Genomic DNA, 20,374 nt, shown 5'->3' on the forward strand with positions numbered 1-20,374 from the left:
GAAGGGCAAAGAGAGTATTCAAATAGATCATCAGTTAACATAAAAGGAAACCCATAAGTCTTTTACGAATACATAAGGGGAAATAGCATATTCAAAGGAGCTGATTAGGGATAATTAGGACCAAAAGCAGAACATACGAAACAGGAACTAGGGTAGGTCACTTGGCCCTTCGAGCCTGCTGTGCTATTCAACAAGATCAAGATTGATTTTATACCTCTACACTACCTTCCCACATTATCCCCGTATCCCTTAAATACCCAAAAACCTATTGACACTTATCTTGAATACACTCAACGACTGAGCATCCACAGCTCTTTGGGGTAGAGAATTCCAATGATTCACAACCCTTCGAGGAACTTGAATGGTTTTGATAAGAGCACATAAAGAGAAACTATTTCAAGTTGCAGAAGGCTCAGAACGAGAAGTGACATGAGCATGATTTTTTTCTTTACACAGCGAGTTGTGGTGATCTGGAATACACTGACTGAAATGATAGTGGAAGCAGATTCAATGGCAACATTTATCAGAGAACTGGAACAATACTTGAAGGGAAACAAATAGAGGACTATGAGGAACAAGCAGGGAAACTGAATTAACTGGATAGCTCTTCCATAGAGCCAGCACAAGCATGATGGTTCAAATGGCCTCCTTCTGTGCTGCATCATTCTACAATTCTATGACACTTTGGTGAAATAGTAATGCTGCATTGTTGGAGATGTTGTCATTAGGATTGGATGTTAAAATCAAGATCCTTTCTGCCTGTTCAAGTGGATATAAAAGATAGCAAAGTACTATTCAAGGACAGAGGACTTTTGTCAGTGTCCTGGCGAACATTCATTTCTCAACCAACATCACCAGAAACAGATTAACTGTTATTTATCACATTGTTTTTTTTTGTAGGACATTGCCTACATAACATCAATTACTATTATTTACAAAGCACTGGAGGTGCTTTGGCACATCCCCAGGATGTTAAAGGCACTATATAATTGCAAGTTTGTTCTTTTTCTTATATACAGGATGAAAACCTCCGTACTTCAGCACCTCCTCCCGGCATTGCTTCTGTGGTGCAAAGCAGGCGATGGCCCAGACTTTGATTTCTATCCCATTGTAGAACTGTTTGCCACGCATATCCCATACTCCCTGATTTGGAGTAGCAATTGCTCGGTTCTGTGAAACACAAAGAAAAGAAACAATTTAAGAGGAACTCTGTAGGTTTTTGTTTTAATTGCAACGTCACTACTACATTTTGATGGACAGCACCATTCTGAGAGACCATTGTAATGTTTATAGGCATTGACAGAAAGTTTCAGCCTCTTTGTCTTTCTATAGTAGTCCACAGCACTGGTTGAACAGGTGTGATGTAAAGTGGAGGCAACTAATTATTCAACAATACACTTTGAATTGACTGCTAAATTGGCCTAATCACTAGACAGCAGGTATCACTCTTTCCCATCTTCAAATTTCTCTCCTGGCTACTTGCACACTGGCCAAACACCACATGCAGCCCAGTGAAGCCTCCAAATCCAGTTTTCTCTGTGTCTCTCCACTCTACGCTGTGATGCTGTGTTTGGTCCTCCAACTACTCCAAAAGGTCTGAGTGTCTGTACATTTGAGCTTAATAAATGCTTTAATATTTTACTGTGGTAAAAGGACATTGATGGCTACCTAAAGCAAAAAAGCTATTTCTTATACTATACATCTGGGAATTTAATATCTTTTTTCAAAAACAGCTCTTCGTATATTATTCAAGTGATAAGAAATGGTATAAGAAAAGGGAGTTTGTAGCGGCACTGAAAACACTATAATATAATCCTGTATTATGAATAACACTGAATCTCTCAGTCTGCACACAAGCACCCTGAGCTCTGCGATATTAGTTTCAGGTGACCCAGAGAATGACATGTCATAAGGTACAAACTTGCTTCAATGTATTTTCTTTTAATGACACAATCTTCTAATGCCGTTTCCCAGTCTATTTTGGTGAAAGGTGAGGGAGGAATGATTAGCATGGATTAGGGCTGATATATGACATAAGGTATGTTTATAGTCAGCCGAACTAGCTGGGGCAGTTATACCCTTGCTATATCCAAAATTAATCTTGATACCACAGTGAGGTCTGGTATCCATTTAGCACCGAACCAGTGAAATCCAACCTTGAGCATCAATGGGATTCAAAGACATGGCCATCTCAGTCAGAGGCGGGCAATTTACATGCTTATATTGTCTAGCTTAACTCGCTGCTCCCCTCCCCCTCTGTATGCTCAGCACTTATCTTTACAGGTTTTCTCCCATCTGAATTCTCCCCTACTGGGCTTTTGGCTCCATTGTGTCTCTTGCAGCTTTGAATGTGACAACACCAGCCAGTAACATTAGCATAAGGAGGAAATGGGTTTGCTGTGAGCTGATACTGTCAGTGTGTGTTTTTCTGAATTGATCTAGTGCCAATAGGGGTCCCAATTCAGCAACCTGTAGAGGAACTGATGCTACAAATCGCAATTTTCCCCGGCATTCTAGATTGCTTGGGCAGTACAAGACCCAATTCAACCAGCAACCCAACCATGATCATGCAAGATCAGCTTTGCTGGTCTGGACACTGCATCTGCATGCCAAATAATTGGCTTCCAAAGCAAATTCTCTTTTCACAATTTAAGCATAGAACAGAATCCCATGGAGGACAGAGAAAACATTTTAAGGACACTCTGAAGGCCTCATTGAAAAGGGACAAATTGACATTGGTACGTGGAAGGAACTTGGCACAAAACCTGCTATGTGATGGGGCCTCATCCAACAAGCTGCAACACAGTCAGAACAAATGCATAAAGTCTGCTGCGGAGAAGCAACAAGAGTGGAAGGACAGAGCAGAACCCTGGTTCAAGAATCCCCCTTACTCAAAGTAATTTTTGGTCTTTCTGCCAAAAGACCTGTAGCTCTAGGATTGGCCTACACCCAAGGACAGACAAATCATTAAGGCATCCATTGCAGACATCATCCTCATTTCAAGGAACTGATGGCGACAACCAGACGCATACAGAAACAAAGGGCAGAATTTTGGGGTCGGCAAGCAGGGGGTGGGGCCCGTTTGCCGACGTGTAAAATGACGTGGGATGACGTCGGGCGGAACCCCCGACGTCATCCTGGCCCATTTAAATTTTCAGGAAGGTGGGGGCACAGCTAAATCAGCTGTGCGCCCGCCGACCTGTCAATGGCCAATTGAGGCCATTGACAGGATCATTTAAACAATTAAAGGCCCTGCCCGTCCAACCTTAAGGTTGGTGGGCAGGCCAGGAGCCCCGGCGGGCAATAGAAAAAACATAAAACCTCATCCACCAGTGGGATGAGGTTTCATGCAGGGTTTTAAACAGTTTAATAAAGTTTTACTGTAATTTATGAACATGTCCCATCTCATGTGACATTGTCTCATGAGGAGGACATGTTAAGGGTCTTTTTTTATTTCTACTTTTAGTCTTTTTAAAAAAGTGTCAGCGATCTCCCTGAGGCAGTGCTTAGCCTCAGGGAGATGTGCGCTCCTTCGTGCGCATGTGCAAAAAACCACACTCTCGTTTTTGGGGAATCCCCCGCCCGTACAGGAAGTGCATAGCGCTTCCCGGCGGACGTCACGCTGGGCGGGCCTTAATTGGCCTGCCCACGTAAAATGGTGGTGGGGCCCCCTTCTCCAGAGGGGATCGGCTCCCCGCCCGCCGAAGATTGGGTTGGGCCCGCCTGCCCAACAGGCAGAAAATTCTGCCCAAAGAGTGCAAAACAGTCTTTTGGAAGCAATTCCTGTCCATAGTACAGCAACATCATCAAAAAGTGCATTATACAACACTCTTCAAATGCAGAAAAAAAGTCTCAACTGTTTTACAATAAGGATGAAATGTATAAAATGGTCACCAATCACAAGGAAAAGGTAAGTAGAAGAGAGATGCTAGGATGGGGAAGCCAAAAACTGGTGGTTTTTGAAAGCAGAGAGGGAGAGGCCAAGATAGAGGGATTGAATAGTGAACTGTAGAGAATTGCGAGTGATGGAGCGGGCATTGTGTAACAGAGTACCCAAGCTAAGTAGCATGGGTACTCTAAGGATCAAAGATAGGGAGAATATTTGACTTAATACGGGGCACAGGCTCCCCTGAGATGTGAAAACAATGACTCGAATTTTCAAATTCATATGCTGGGGTGTGAGGAGCTGGATTAGCCCAGATTTATTTAGAATAAATAAAAGAGTTGCATTCTCCAGCAGGCTGTTCCTAAAGCCCATTTAGATTTAAATTTTCTCATTTTGGCACATAGAGTGATGGATGGGATTGTCAGTATAACCTCTCAGCTCCCATATCGGAGGATATAGAAAAATATTTTTGAAGATAGATCAGGAAAATTTTCTCCTGTGAATTCTCTGACGTGGAAATGATGATGGAAACATCAAGGATATCACCAAACTCTCAATTCCATCTTCTCCCATCCTTTTATGGGGGTGGGATTTGCACTGACTATCTTAATCAGGTTGCTATTTTTCATTATAACAAAAGCAAAACACTGCAAGTGACAAAAATCCAAAATAGCCACAGAAAATGCTGGAAACACTTAGCAGGTTATGCAACATCTGTACAGAGAGAAAAACAGCTAATGTTTCAGGTCAAGGACCTTTAGTGAAACATTAAGGATAACCATTTTTCGGCCACATAGACATGATGGGCCAAATGGCCTACTCCAGTGCTGTAAATTTTCTATGTTAACTGTTTCTCTCTACAGACGATGACTGGCTTGTGCAGTGTTTCCAGCTCTTTGTGCTTAAAGGTTGATACAGCATGTGGGAACATCATGTGGTCCTAATCTTGTCCTAAATGATGTCCCCACACACATCCATTTTACAGCAGGGGTCACTGGACATCATCAAGAACAGGAATATTAGTTGCCGTTTCTTTTTTCTAGCTCTGAAGCAAATAGTTGAAAAACTCAGCAGGTCAGGCAGCATTTGTAGAGAGAGCAGATGAGGCATTTTGGACATAGGGGAATCATTCTCAAAACTGGATCTCAAGTTCTCTCCACTGCCTGAATGCTTCCAATGTTTTCTGTATTTTTCAGTTGCCAGTACCTGCAACATTTTCTCTTTTGCCCAGCCAAAATCAGCTTGCTATGGGCCTTCCTGCTCTGCATTGCTCAGTTCTATACTGGGTAGTTCATTTAAGACAGTCATGGGGAATGTTAATGCACCTGCGACCCCTCTACTAACCTCTTGCATAGTTTTAAGATTTTCATGCATGTAGAAAGAATGGGTCCACCATTTATTTTGATGTCTGTTTTAAGTAAAGTGATGGTTACAGTGGGGCAGAAAATTATTTCCTCCAGGATTAAGCATAGACTCCATTCATGGATCAGAATCTCCTGAGCTCCTCTACACGTTACTGGCACTGTATCTCGAACAACCTTTGATGTGTAGAGGTCAATCACAGTATTTTATTGTCCTGCTCTCTGAGTCATGTACCTATTTACCTTCATGTGAAGATCTGGGCACATTTGTGACTTACCCGGCCACCATATTGTAAAATTGGTGCTGGCAAAACTCGACCTGTAACCTCAGTCATGTCGTCTTTCACCTTTATTCCAAATTCCTGAATGTAAGGATCAAGGTTGTAGCTGGCATTCTTCATCTGCACATCAAATATCAATTAGCATAAAAGCTCATGGCTGCAAAGCTTGCAAGATTTTTATGTCCTACATTTATGTATTTTCCTATTTTCTCTACAGAAAAATGCTTTATGAAAAGCATACAAGACATAGAAGTTTGGAGACAGGGTTAAGGCAGATGACTAAAGCTATAGTTGGAAAGAAATGGACACTTTTGAAAAACGGGAAGAATTGTGCCAAGGAAGTTTCAGAATGGTGGGGCGTGATGACTAATGGCTCTGTCACCAATGATGAAGTAGAAGGACATACAGCATATCAGAATGCGGAGTGTTAGCCCGAGGCTTGGAGAGATAGACTGGGCAAAGGTCATGGAATGATGGGCAAAGGCAGGAATTTTGAAATTAATGCGATGGGAGGAAGAGACCTAATGGAGGTTGGCAAAGCAAAAGTAAAATGTGAGCTAAACTGGATTCGGTGTGCACAGTTTTGGATAAATTAGAATTTCTGTAGGATACTACTTTGGGAAGCCAGAAAGAGAATCAATAAAGTTAATGCAGCCCAGAGGAGACAAGAGAGTAGAGAAAGGTTTCAATAGTGGCAGCGATGAAGGTCGGCAATATTGCATAAATGAAAGTGGTCTAAGCGATATATCAGATGTGAGGCTGGAAGTTCAGCTTAGGGTCAAACAGGACAGCAAAGCTCTGTGCACCATTGAGTTCAGCCTTAATTCTATAAGCGCTATATAAGTGGGATGTGATTAGGTGCCATGTTTGTGATGAGTAAAAAAGCAGTTTCTGTCTTGCTAATGTTGAGCTGGAGAATGTTCCATCTCATCCATAACTTGATGTCAAATAAGCAGCCAGGTGGCATAACAAAAAATAAGCTGAATGGAATATCAGTGTGTGCATGGAAACTGACATGTTTGCAGATAATGTTGCTAAGATATGTAGCATGTAGATATTAGGGGCCATCAGGAAGTGGAGAGGGAAGTGCAGTCGAAAGGCAAGGTTTTTAGAAAACATTTGAAAATGAGGAAAGTAACAACTTGGAGACTGGGCCGATAAATAATTTCAGGAGCAGGGGTGTAATGGCTGAAGTGTCAGTGAGGGGGTAGAGAGCATCAGAGACGAGAAATAGACTGGTGTTGGAGAAGGTTTATTTAAAGATGAATATGTGGAGGTTGTTTTCATGTACAGTGTGGCTTGCAAGGATTTGAAAATGAAGAGGTGGATTGTCAGATCAACATGCTATGATAGAAAGAGCCAGCAGCGCTTGGCAATGATGGGGTGATAACAGTACAGGGGTTTTGTGCTGGAGACTCTCTAAGGTTGTAATGTGCTCATTACTTATAGTTCTGTTCTTAATATAATATTATAGCCTTGGAAAGGACATGGTGAAGATTGACTAGATTTATGCTATTATAGGTTATAGTTCCACCACTGAAAAGCTATCAAGGCAACAGCTCAGGATGAAGCATCAGCAGACAATGAGCCAAGGACCTGCCTTCAGGCAGAGCACACATACCCCATACCTGGTTATAGCTTTCAAGAAAAATTGGTGCTTTCTTTGCTGGGGCATAGAAGGTTAATGGGATTGAATACAGGTTTTTTAAATTATGATTGTAATGGTAAACACGAAAGATTGTTTCCTCTGGAACAAAGGTAATAGATTCAGAATTGCTGTCAGGCGAAGGATCAGAGAGTAAGAAGAAATATATTTACACAGATAAGTAATGGAACTTAGAAGCATTAACACAAAGTAGCTACAGAGGCAAGACTACAACGTATTTTAAATGAGAACTGGATAGTTTGAAAAAGAAAAATAGGAGTAGAGCAATTAGCTTCAGTTGAACAGCAACACCACCCTAATGGCCAAATGGCTTCCTACTGTGCTGCAAATTCTATGATTACATGAAGTCAATTAACATATCACTGACAATCTAGTTTTCATGCGTTAAATGGCAAAATAAAAGTGAAAACTTGACTATTCTCCTAAAAAAACATGCAGAGGACACAGCCGTGACGTTGACACATGAATTAAACACAAGGTGCTATTGAATTGTGCATCAGGAATTAACTGTGTTTTAGGGCTTTTTGCCACCCACCAGTCGACTGATCTCTTCCTGTCTGTCAGGTGCCGACCGTGCTGTTGCTTTAATCATCGTTGACGTCTGATTGTCTGTAAGTTTCTTGATGCATCGCTGCCCAGGTACTATGTTACACACCTATGAAAGGAAACAAGTATTTCAGTCCTGTATAAGATATTCTTTACAAGTAAAATTGTATATTTGTGGCTTATTTTTGGTTCTGATGCTCCACTACAGTGAATCCTGTGATGTGTTTGGATGACTGACAGAAAAGAAAGGGGTGTAACATTACAAAATATCAGGATAGAACAGGGAATTTTACTGTCAGGGGAGAGAACTTATTCAGAAACTTCTTTTATATTTTTATTCAGCTGCTATGTTCTACACACGCAAGGCTTCCACAGGCTGCACAGTGTGACAATAAACTGACTGCCAGGATTTTCCTGCCACATTTTTTATAATGGAAAGTCCAGAGTAAACATTTTAGCAGGAGCAAAAGCTATGTCAACATATGCCCATCATACTGTAACTGCAAGCTGCCTGCCACCAGATGATGTTACTGCACTTTACATTATTCTTCAGCACCATAGCCTCTACTCTCTGCATAACTCAAGTGTGCTGCACCTTGCTGCATCAACTGTATCCTCCATTTTAAGTGAATAGGCATTTCAGGACGTATCATGGGATTACCCAGGCTTGAACAAGTTGCAGATATAGGTGCTGGTGGTTTAGAAAAAAAACCTAAAATGCATATGACCTTTTGGTCAGGCCCAGAAACTAATGACTAGCCCATGGGTCTCTCCATAATAAAGCTAAAGGAATGTGACCTTTGAGTCTAGATAAAATAAGCTGATGAATGGCCTATGAGTTATACTGTAATTAAACTGGATAGCTTGACCTCAGGGTCAAGATATGCAGAATGCTAGGCACTGCAGTGAAACGTCAGGATAGATAAGCAAAGTACATGCTTTGGGACATCGTTTGTGCTAATTGTCAGATCATTTCATGATTGTTTTACAAAATTCCTCCGGAACTGCGGAGGTGATTAACAGGTCATTCTGTGTGTATGTTATAAACTAATTTATAACTAAGAATATAACAATTAGATATACAAGATAAGAACATTGTGAATTAACGAGTTACCCCAAAAGATGGTATATATAACCAACAGAAACTGTGCAACTTCAAAATGCCTTTTAGAGCATCCTGAAAGAGCATTTTTCCATGTTTGCACACTTGTACTAAATAAAGAACTGTTGCTGAATCTACCTATTGTTGACTGTCGAGTCTTTTCGATACTCCACAACATAAGCAACCCACTTTAAGATATTAAAATAAATGCTGACATTTAATTTTTTTTTATAAACACAAGAAATTTTGTCGCCAAACATATGCCTGCATTAATCCCCACTCTTTCCTCCAGTTCACTCTCCAGCACCACTCCCAGATCAGCTCTTTGTCAATTAAAAAATTAGCTCCCGATTCCTCCCCTCCTGCTTTGGAGGCTCTTATCTTTGGCCTCACTAAAATTTGTGTGCTCTTATTGGCTCACATGCCTGCAGTAGAGACTCTCCCTTCAGCTATACTGCAGTTACATCTCACCTCGAGTGGCAGGTAGGTGTGCTTCTGCTCCTGTCCCACCTGTAGGCAGGGTAGGTGGGGATACTTTAGCTGAAGGTTGTATTTCTGTTTGAAATATTGCGCTACTGTGCACTCCACAGTCTGTCCACTTTCCAGCTGCAAGGCGAACCTGGGAAAAACATAACCATGTGTGTTTACCAGATGTTACATTTTATTAGATGTTCACAAACATTGAAGCTCTTGGCTCTGCTTCGTCTCACTTATCAGCATGGCTGAGGACCATTGTTTCACTCCCAACAAAAACTCTACAACTTAGATCACAATTTCATTCTCCCTCAGGCAGAACCTGACAGCATACAACATGCAGCATGCTGTTGGATCCTGAAATGAGCTTCAAACCTCGTGTCCTATTAATAACCAAAACTACTTATTTTCACCACCGTAACGATGTTCGCCTCTGCTCTAAGCTAAAGCCCACTGCATTGGAGTATCCATTCACACTATCTCCAGGCTTAACTTCACCAGTCCTCCCCTTGATGGTTTAATATGTTCCACTCTACCTTATCCTCTGCCGCCATCATTTTACCTTCCGTTAATTTGTGCTCCCCATTACTGCTGACCTTGCCAACCTCTACTGGCTCCCAAATCCCTATTAAAACAGATCATTTGACACTGATAAATCTAGTAAGGAATGCAGGAGAAATATCTAAGCACAAAGTGTAGTGGTGAAAATATGAAATTCTCTACCACAGAGTGGTTGAAGTGAACAGCATAGATGTATTTAAGTGAAACTAATCAAGTAAATGAGGGGAAAAAGGAATAGAAGGACATGCTGACAGGGTTAGATGAAGTATAGTGAGAGGATGCTCATTTGCAGCATAATACTGGCATTGATTTACAGGGCTGTATAGCATGCTTCTGTGCTGTAAAATTCTATGAAATTATTTCAACATTCTTGTTCTCATTTAAGAATTCAACAGCCTTGCCCCACCCCAAAACCTCTGGGATTCCTATACCCCAGTTTATGTCACCTATCGTGGCTCTGATCTTTTGTATCGCACCCTCCCTACATCTGAACCATGAACCCTGGAAACTTCTCCCTCAATCTCTCTATCTTTCTACCACTCTCTTCCACAATCGCTAAGTGTTGATCCCACCTCTCAAATATCTCAGGAAGGTCGCTATGGTAAATGCATTACATAAATGCAAGCTGTTGATATTACTATTATATTTCAGGAATTTCAAGCAGCTTTTATAAACTTATGCAGGCTTCAGACTATTCAGAAAAGAGAAATGGCACATACTGAGTGTAGCTATACTGACTTGTTACATTTTAGATTATTATTCTTTAGACTTTTATAGAATTGCATTTATGTTATATGAAAAGCAGGAAAAAAAACTCACTTTCCAGCAATGGGCATGTTATACTCCTGAACTACATGTGCCAATATATAGTTATGATGTATTCAGACCTTTCACCCTTGTACAGAGATGACGGAACTAGACAGTAAATGAATGCCAGTAACTACTGTTACAGAATACGCTCATATAGATTTGTGGCTTGCGAAAGACAGAAGGCACTATCTGTTAAAATAAAAACAGAAATTGTTGGAGTTCATAGCAGGTCCTTCAGCATCTGAAAAGACAAAGGGCAGATTAACATTTGGAGTATACACCCTTCCTCAGTGGAACAGGAACAGAGGCAAAACTACTTGTCAGTACCAAAATGTTATCTTTTTTCAGATGATGACACACCTGCTGTGTATTTCCAGCATCTTCTGTTTTTATTTTAGCTTTTCAATATTCTCAGCTTTCTCCGTATTATCTCAGAAACTGTTCTCTTATTCATTCTACAAAGCGCGGATAACCTGACGGTTTTTCACAGATACAAGCAGAGTGAACTACTTTAAGTTCACAGTGCATGTGTACTTACGTCTGGTGACTGGCTGGTCGCCTGGTGACATTGCACACTCGATATTTCCTCTTCATCTGTCCGCAGTGAGTCACCTCCACTTTTAAACCTGTGGAGGCCGGAACAGAAAGATCAAGGCCAAGAATACTATAAGTCCCATGATGGCTCAGATGGTCAGAGCACTGAGAAGCTGACAATCAAGGTCAAAGGTCCCATCCCTGTTTTGTGCTGAGCTAACTGATTGATTTGGGTAGGAATGGCTTCTGATTGTCATCCAGCAATCTTTACAAGAAATGCATGTGTGGTTGTCCATCGAGGACATGACCTGACTTGCCAGTGACTCGCCCATCAGTGAAAAATCACCCACTGACACTCTCTCTCGAGGTTCACACAAGAAAAATAAGCATTTCAACTAGGTGTCAGAAGGCAACCCTGCAGTATAAATTTTCTCTTGCCTCTGGAACCCTGAAAATACTGTTTTTTTTCCCCTGGTGCCTCTGAGCAAGAGTACAGTTGGCAAGAAAGCCACACAATCCTGGGTCTGGACAACAATAGATTTCAGAGCTGCTGCACTGTATACCTTCTGGCAACATCAGGGAATGTCCTGGGCAGATTGGTCAACTAATAAACCCAATGTTAAACGAACTGCAGAGTTTTCCCACTGTCGTCAATTCTGCCCACAGTATAAATGGGGCAGACACTGCAGCAAGGCAATACCACTAAGTGATTCCTAATATAAAAGGGCAACAGTGCGTATGTTTGCTTGTGTCAGAGGAGTGGGTGGTATGGGAAAATATTCCACTTAACCTGATAAATCATTCAACAGCTTTGCAGACAATATGCACAGCCTTTTGTTATTCAGCAATGATATCAGGAGGCTACCTGCTAACAGGAAAGCCATTAACACAAAGAAATCTCCTTTTGTTAGTGTTTTTGCTTTTTTAAGAGAAAAAACTACTGGCAATTCTGTTTATACAGCGTATAAATAGTTTTGTGGCATGGGAGGAATGCTGTTGTACAAAAGCAGCAGATCTGTTGTGCTTTGTCCACTGTATAAAGACAGACGCTGGAAGGCAACTTCAATCTCAGATTATTATTCTCCCATAAAACATGCTCATTGGTAGCTTCATGACTGATTATTTCCTCTTCCCTCCCAGTTTCCAACAATACAATGAACAAAAGAATCTGAAGACCAAGCAGAAGCAGCATTATAAGAGATGCCAAACTATGCGTAAAGGTGCCAAGTTTCAGTTTTTTTTTTGAAAATGGAAAGTTTCATACTGCGGCATAACCTTTGAAAATAGTCCACACACTCCCCATCTCTAAATTCCTAATTTTTGTGTCAATGCGAAGTACTATATTTTAAATTGGACTTTCATTACTACTTTTTACTTTGGTCTGTGACAACTTTTAGTACAGATATTAAATACCAAAAATCAAGTCAACAAATATTTTACTACTAAGCATTTTAATTTTTTTGCAGAATAATGAACAGGGTGTAGTAGAATTTAGCTTATTTCACGCAACAATCTCAGGAATTTACGTGTGGTCTCTGGCAACTTTGCTTGGCTCACAGCAGAGTTAGAAGGTGTTGAGTTCAAATCCCTCCAGGACTTAAGTACATAATCTAGACTGATGCCTCATGGAGTACTGATAATGTGCTGTACTATCGATATTGGCCGGGATTTTCTGGTCCCACCATGGGTGGGACCCGCCGCGGGAGATTCGGCAAGCCCAGCCAAAAGTCCATCGACTTTCGGCAAGACCAGACAATCTGGACAGCGGGCGGGGCCAGAGAATCCCGCCCATAGTGTGTAGTGCGGATGAAATTGTTGGTATGTTCCTTTGAAATGGCAGCAAAGTGCATTCCAGGGTTAAGGACATGCAGAGTAACCATGACAAGCTGGCCACTGCAACTGTATAATGCCACTGGCTTTGAAACTCTGCAACAGGCAATGATGTAGGTTTGATCTGAAACTCGGTGAATATTGTGCCGAAACTGCACAGAAATTTCACAAAAGTCACAAAACGTGCCAAGAAAGGGGAGAAATGGGTCTTCCAACTGCTAATCTAACAAGTCCAACAGTCTTGGCTTCATCTGTCCATTGGCTGTGGGCTACTGGGAGTGTGGAAGACCAAGCGTGAGAGCTAGTAGCCGAAGTTCTAAGCCTATCATTTTAAGTCTGTTTTGCAGAACAATACTGAGGATTTGCTGTACTGTTGGAGATGACATCCCTCAGAGGAGACATTAATCCAAAGTCCTGTTTGCCAGCCCAAGTGAACGCAGAAGACCGCATGACTGTATTCAAGGTAGAGCAGAGAGTCCTCCAGTATCCTGGCCAACATTCATCCCTCGAACCACGTCAATAAATGAGATTTCATTAATTTGCTGTTTGTAGGACCTTTCACTGTATGCACTAGCTTTAACAATGTGCATTACAATGGTGACAGCATTTAAAGAAAAATAATCCACTGATTGAAAAGTACTGAAGATGTGGTAAGGTGATAGAATGAATGCATGATCACTGTAAAAGCAGCTAAATAGGAGCAGGGGGTTCTTCAGTTGTCCTGACTAGCATCTGTCCCTTGCCAACAACTCCATAAGGTCATTCATTACTGTTTGTATGCCCTGCTGTATGATTAAACTCCAAAACAAAAAACAAAACTGATTAAACCTACCTTTAATTTCTTTTGTAAAACGCACTCTTTGCGAGTCAGTAAGAGGTTTCGGTTGCTCATCAATGTTCCGTATGTCAAGGACTTCACACATAAACTCAATCACTGGCTGAGCTTTGTAGAAAGCTGTCGCTGACACTAAAATAGGAAAAAACGGACTGTGGTCAGTGACTATTACAACTGTCCCTCTAATTGACTGAGTGCAACATGTGAGATTGAAATCAGCTGTTCAGAAATGACAGGCAAAAACTATTAACACAGATGAAAAAGATGAGAAGAAACTATAAAGAAGCATTCCAGCAACCTTAAGCAATTTTTACAACTTGCACTGAAACAGCACCTTTAACAGCGAAACAAAAGGTGCTACATAAATGCAAGTTGTCATTGTTCTATTAACTCATGTGAAGTACCATGCAGTTAAGCACACTATCAAAAGTAACACAACCATTTGCTGTGCATCTGATAAAGCAGAGACCCAATTTTCCATGCTCGTACTTGCAATTTTTACAATCAACTTTCAATCATCCTGAGCTAATTTGGCATGTTAGAATGTGTGTATCAGGACATAAAAGTGCATCATGTCTCAAACACACAGTGTATTAAATCACCATCTGCATAATTTTGTAAGAGTTTTGTTAAATAAAAGGCTAGTGGACAGTCATGTGCATTCACTCTTCTATAGGAACCAATGGAGGAGGGAAACAGAACGTACAAGACCAAGATCAGATCTCAGTTTTCCAAATCACCCTTCAAGAGACTTATAGCAGGATGGTGTCAAGGGACAAGAAGTAAATGTGAGACAGCGACAGAGGTTAGTTTAGCATGTTATCCCAAAATCTTGGGAGGAAGTGCTGCAAAATGAAACAACTTACATTTATGTAATGCCTTTGATGTAGTAAAATGTCCCAAGACACTTCACAGGAATATTAACAAACAAAATCTGACACTGAGCCGCAGGAGATATTAGGTCAGATGACTAACAGCTTCACCAAAGAGGTAAGTCTTAAGAAGCATGGACATGTGGTCGGGAGTTCATCTCAGGGTAAAATATAATACCAAGGTTGTGAACAGTCTGGTTCAGCTTCAGTCAGCTGCCAGGAAGAGGGATGGAGTTGAAGGCGAGGGAACTAAATTTCTTTGGAGACTGAAGGCAATGGCTTCAGTCTTCCCAATATTTAGTTGGAGAAAATTTCTGCTTATTCAATAGTGGATGTCAGGCTACATTCAGACAGTTTAGAGACAGTGGAGGGTTCGTGACAGGTGGTGGTGAGGTGGAGTTGGGTGGTTTCACTGTACATTAGGAACATAACACTGTTTTTGGATGATGTCATTGAAGAGAAATAGGAATTGGCCAAGGATAGATTCTTGGGGGACACCAGAGGTAATGGTGCAGGAGTGGGAAGAGCCATTGCGGGTAATTCTCTGGCTACAACTGGATAAATAATAAGGGAATTGGGAGAGTGCAATCCCAATCAGCTGGACAACAGTGCAGGCATTAGAGGAGGATAGAATGGTCAATTGTGCTAAAGGTTGTAGAACAGGTCCAAGATGGGCGAGGATGGATAGCTTATAACAATCACAGTCACAGAGGATGTCATTTGTGACTTTGATAGTGGTTTGGGATGGAAACCTAATTGCAGGGATCCAAACATGGAGTTCCAGGAAGGATAAGCAAGGATTTTGGAGGCAACATCACGTTCAAGAACTTTAGAGAGGAAAGGGAGGTTGGAGATGGGCTGGTAGTATGCCAGAACTGAGGGGAGGGATGTGATAACAGAAAATTTGAAAGGTTGGGAGGGCGGGGGGGTGGGGGTTATGGGCAGTAGCTGAACTAAAAGAACCATTAATAACAACAGCGAACATGGGGATGTTCAGCAGTTTAATGGGAATAGGATTGGCGGAGCAGGAGGTGGATCTCATGGACAAGACAAACTGGAGAGGGTATGAGGGGAGAGAAAAGCCCTTTTAAGTATTTTGACTTTGTTATCTACAAAACTACCAGATTCAGCAGGGTTGGCAGTAGAAATCCTTGTTCCCGGGCTTCATAAGGTGAGAGGCCAAATGAAAACAACGAATATAACAGTGGACAAATTCAAGGCAGTAACCATGTATAGAAATACAGGAATAATCCATATTATGAATACTGGAACACACCTGCCAGCACAGGCTCTGAGGCAGGGTCTCTATCAAAACATTAAACATTTTGGTCTCCTTATCTAAGGAAAGGTATACTGGCGTTGTAGGCAGTCCAGAGAAGGTTCACTAGGTTGATCCCGGGTATGGAGGGATTTTCTTATGAGGAGAGGTTGAGTAGGTTGGGCCTGTACTCATTGGAGTTTAGAAGAATGAGAGGTGACCTTATTGAAACATATAAGATTCTTCGGGGGCTTGAAAGGGTAGATGCTGAGAGGTTGTGGGGGAGTCTAGCACCAGAGGGCATAATCTCAGAGTAAGGGGTTGCCCATTTAAAACAGATGAGGAGGAATTTCTTCTCTCAGAGGGTAGTGAATCTGTGGAATTCTTTATTGCAGGGGGCTGTAGAGGCTGGGTCGTTAAATATACTCAAGGCTGAGATAGACAGATTTTTAATCAGTAAGGGAATCAAGGGTTATGGGGAAAAGACAGGAAAGTGGAGTTGAGGATTATCAGATTAGCCATGATCTCAGTGAATGGCGGAGCAGACTTGATAGACCGAATGGCCTACTTCTGCTCCTACATCTTATGGTCTTAACCCGATCCTTCTCTTTACACATGCTGATAGATCTGCTATGTTCTTTTGCACATTTTTTTCTACTTTTACACCAGTATTTTGATCCTGTCAAGAAATTGATCTGTAAGGATAGAATCTTGCTCTGTTCTGGTGGTTATGATTAGAAGCAAAATTATTTTGGCTAGACTAATATTAAATGAATTATGTATGAACAGAATATCATAGACTCCAGTGTGGACACTTCTAAAATTCAGCCGCCAATTGCAATTTATGATCTTAGCCGCCATTTCATTCCTCAGTAAGAACATAAGCAATTTTAAACCATGTCTGAAGTGGGGGCAAGGTATTGGCCAAAGTAAGGCAATTATTATACTTACCAAATGAGCATACTTACTGCTACTGCCAAACTACACAGAAAACTCCTGTTTAGTGATAACCCCATTTAATTAAACTGCTTAATAAAGAAACCATCCACCTTTCTAACAATGTGTACAAACATTTGGGTTTCATATTTAATTATTGCCCTATTATACTGCAGAACTACCCACTGATGTGCCACTGAAGTTGAAGTGCTGATAGTAAGGGAAATAAGCCAACAATGGTTGTTTTAACATTTCAGTCTAGGTCTTGGGACGGTCTTGGGACAGTCAGCTAACTAAGCCACTCACTGGCATTTAGTTTTGAAAGGTATACCAGTACACCTGAAAGGTATACCTGTACACTGGTTGCTGTTGAAGTCCAATGCAGTAGGCATGAAGAGTGTTAGATGTGCATCAACACCAGGATGCCGACTCTGGTTGTATGTTTTCCTGAAGGTTTCATCACACGACTCATCACCTCCAACCACCCTGACCAATTATATAATACTACCTATTGCCAATATTATAACTAATAAAAGGAAATGAAAAATTCACTTATTTTACTGCCCTTATCATTTAACACCCATGTTGCTTGCAGTATATCCAGTAGATTTATGTTCAATTTCCAGAGACTCGAGGACAATTCTGGAAGGTTGGCACAGGATAGCTAATGCCATGACATTACGACAAAGATAATGGAAATGGCTATGTTGGTGCAACCTGTAATGTTAATATCAAAAGGCAGTGCTGCTGCTATCACATTTACTGATCTCAGCAAGACTTTCTGTAACTGGCAAGACCCTGTGCAAAAAAACTTTCTCTTCACAGCTAGCTATATATATATATGAAAAAAATCAGCAGGTTTATGTTGATGTGACTACCAACATTGCGAAAATTGATGCTGCAGGTCTTCACAGGCAAGAAGTAACATAAAAGTGATTAAAAGGACCATAAGAGGAACTAACCTGGCCAGTTGCTTTCTACAATGTTATTGGGTATAATTCCACAAATGCGGTTCATTGTCCAGTGTGGCCATTATTTATACTTGAGCCTGTGTAATTTACTCAATCACAGAACGAGCATTGTTTTAAAGTCAATCTAACCTCAGTAACTGGTAAAAGAGCAATCAATTTAACTGTTCAACAGAAAATGCATTACCATCAATGTTCAACATCATTTTCCACATGGCAGGCCGAACAGACTGATGGAAACCAAACCAGACTTCTCTACCTCCACCCAGCGGGTGATAGTAACCTTCAGGTGGAGAGAAGAAAGATCGACCAACAGGAGTATACCTGGAATTAAAGAAAGAGGTTTCTGATCTGATCAGCATTATTGTACAATGGGTGGTAGGACTGAGGCCAAACAGGGGCCTTAAGGCCACATGCTTCTTCCCAAACCCTGGCAAACTGACTGGCAAAACCCAAGCAATTGATTCCTACTTATGCTTATTCACTGCTGCATGCTGTTTCAATTTTGTAGATATGAATGCTTGAATGCAGTTCTTAGCCCAGTTGTCTCATGAAATTTAAAACAGAATACCAAAGTATGAAGATCTCTTTGTATCAGAAACTGAAAATAAATGCAAATTAATGGAAAACTAATTGATCAGCTTGGCCTTGACCAAAACAAAATAGTCGACCTAACTCAGTGGTTGCAGTTATCTGGCATTCAACTGCAAGTAAAATTGCAGGATTGTAACTAAAGTTTCACAATTTTGTTCTGTTATAAAAGTTTCTTGCCAGATTAGCTTCCCGTTAATCATTGAGTATTGCTAAATCTTGCACTCCAATTCCCAAATATAGAAGCTATTTGACACGGAAGCAACATTTGAGATGGTTCTTGAACAAAGTTGGCTGAATTTAGTTTCTGAACATTTACTCATGAAGAAACATTTCAAAGATGGACCAGAGCACTGCAACATTTTACTCAAACAATTGGAAACAGTTGGAAAACGGTAATTGTGGGGAAACACTGGAAAATGCAAATAAAAGTGAACAGAAACATTCTAAACCAGTGACCTCTACCACCTCGAAGGACAAGGGCAGCAGATGCATGGGAACACCATCACCTGCAAGTTCTCCTCCATGCCACTCACCATCCTGACTTTGGAAATATATCGCCGTTCCTTCACTGTCACTGGGTTAAAATCCTGGCACTCCTATCCTAACACTGTGAGTGTTCCTACACCAGATGGGCTGCAGTGGTTCATGAAGGCAGCTCACCACCACCTTCTCAAGGACAATTAGGGATGGGCAATAAATGCTGGCCTAGCTAGCGATGCTCAAATCCTTGAATGAATATAATAAAAAAAATTAACATAGGGCTGGAGTCAGAAAGGCATCCTCATTCAGGTACGCTATTCAGATTTCCATATCTGGCCAGACTGATCCAGTCTCTAATACCGATGGAAATATTAAAAGATTTACAACCCAGGGGCCCAGCTTGGTGGTTGCTGGGCCTGGCCACCGGAGAGGCAATGAACAGGCTAGCACAACTCTTGTTACTAACTCCAAGATGCAACCCACCCTGTGACGAGTCTGCAGTCTTTCCACATACCAAATGTAGCTGACACACAGGATTGACATCTGCTGATTTGAACAAGTGAAACTTGACCTTTGACTGGAACTGGGGAAAACTAGGCTGTCTGGGTCCCTTCTCAAAAGGTTGACTTAGCACAAACGATTCTCTTGCATAGCAACTCACCCACTGCCTATGAAGGGGGGACAACTCCAAACATGACCACCAGTATTGCAAATCTACTTCCTGCCCCTAGCCAAATGCCCTGAGCCTATCCAACCCCAGGTATTCAAGATCAGACAAGCTGCCCCAAACCCCCTGAACTGGACCTGCCCTCAACCTAAGCACATTTGCAGCAAGATGCCTAGATATATCAGTGCATTATTCTTGGAGGCATCAGGTCTCTGTAGCACGGTGGCTTAATAAAATATCTAGAAAAATATATTTCATAAAATGTCTGAATGTCCCTCTAAATGCACAATGTCCTCAAAATGTGTGTAAATGTGCATCTGCAGATGGAAGGGTTTGATAAAAAGTGAATTCAGTTTTATCACAAACTATAAAAGCAGCATTAATGTAAACTCCAGGAGAAAGGAATGAATAATTTCCTATGCTTCACTTAACTCAAGTAATCAATTTTTATTTCATAGGCTGTACACATCAGTATGAGAGATAACGTGCTTATTTTAAATGCTGCAAAGTGTACAATGCTTTGTCCCAATTTTGTATTAACTGGCTTACAAGATTATAGAAACTGACTTTCAGAATCATAGAAAAGTTACAATCCAGGAGGCCATTCAGTCCATTGTGTCCATGTCGGCCAGCTCTTGCAATGGCATTCAGCTAGTCCCACACTCCCGCCCTTTTTCCATAGCCCTGCAACGATTTTCCCCTTCAAATGTTTG

At 41.2% G+C, this 20,374-nt stretch overlaps 1 protein-coding gene across 1 annotated transcript in view; it reads right to left on the reverse strand.

The window, feature by feature from the left end:
- Positions 1–20,374, reverse strand: part of LOC144695950 (protein argonaute-1) — a 111,154-nt gene that overhangs the window by 51,447 nt on the left and 39,333 nt on the right. The window contains exons 5-11 of the mRNA XM_078567057.1: positions 18,108–18,244; positions 13,884–14,018; positions 11,226–11,313; positions 9,314–9,461; positions 7,730–7,849; positions 5,526–5,648; positions 1,037–1,170 (exon numbers count right to left, since the gene is read on the reverse strand). Coding sequence (XP_078423183.1) covers positions 1,037–1,170; positions 5,526–5,648; positions 7,730–7,849; positions 9,314–9,461; positions 11,226–11,313; positions 13,884–14,018; positions 18,108–18,244 — 885 coding nt within the window. The remainder of the gene's footprint in view (positions 1–1,036; positions 1,171–5,525; positions 5,649–7,729; positions 7,850–9,313; positions 9,462–11,225; positions 11,314–13,883; positions 14,019–18,107; positions 18,245–20,374) is intronic.

Source organism: Cetorhinus maximus, chromosome 21 (assembly GCF_964194155.1).
Source record: "Cetorhinus maximus chromosome 21, sCetMax3.hap1.1, whole genome shotgun sequence".
Taxonomy (NCBI): Eukaryota; Metazoa; Chordata; class Chondrichthyes; order Lamniformes; family Cetorhinidae; genus Cetorhinus; species Cetorhinus maximus.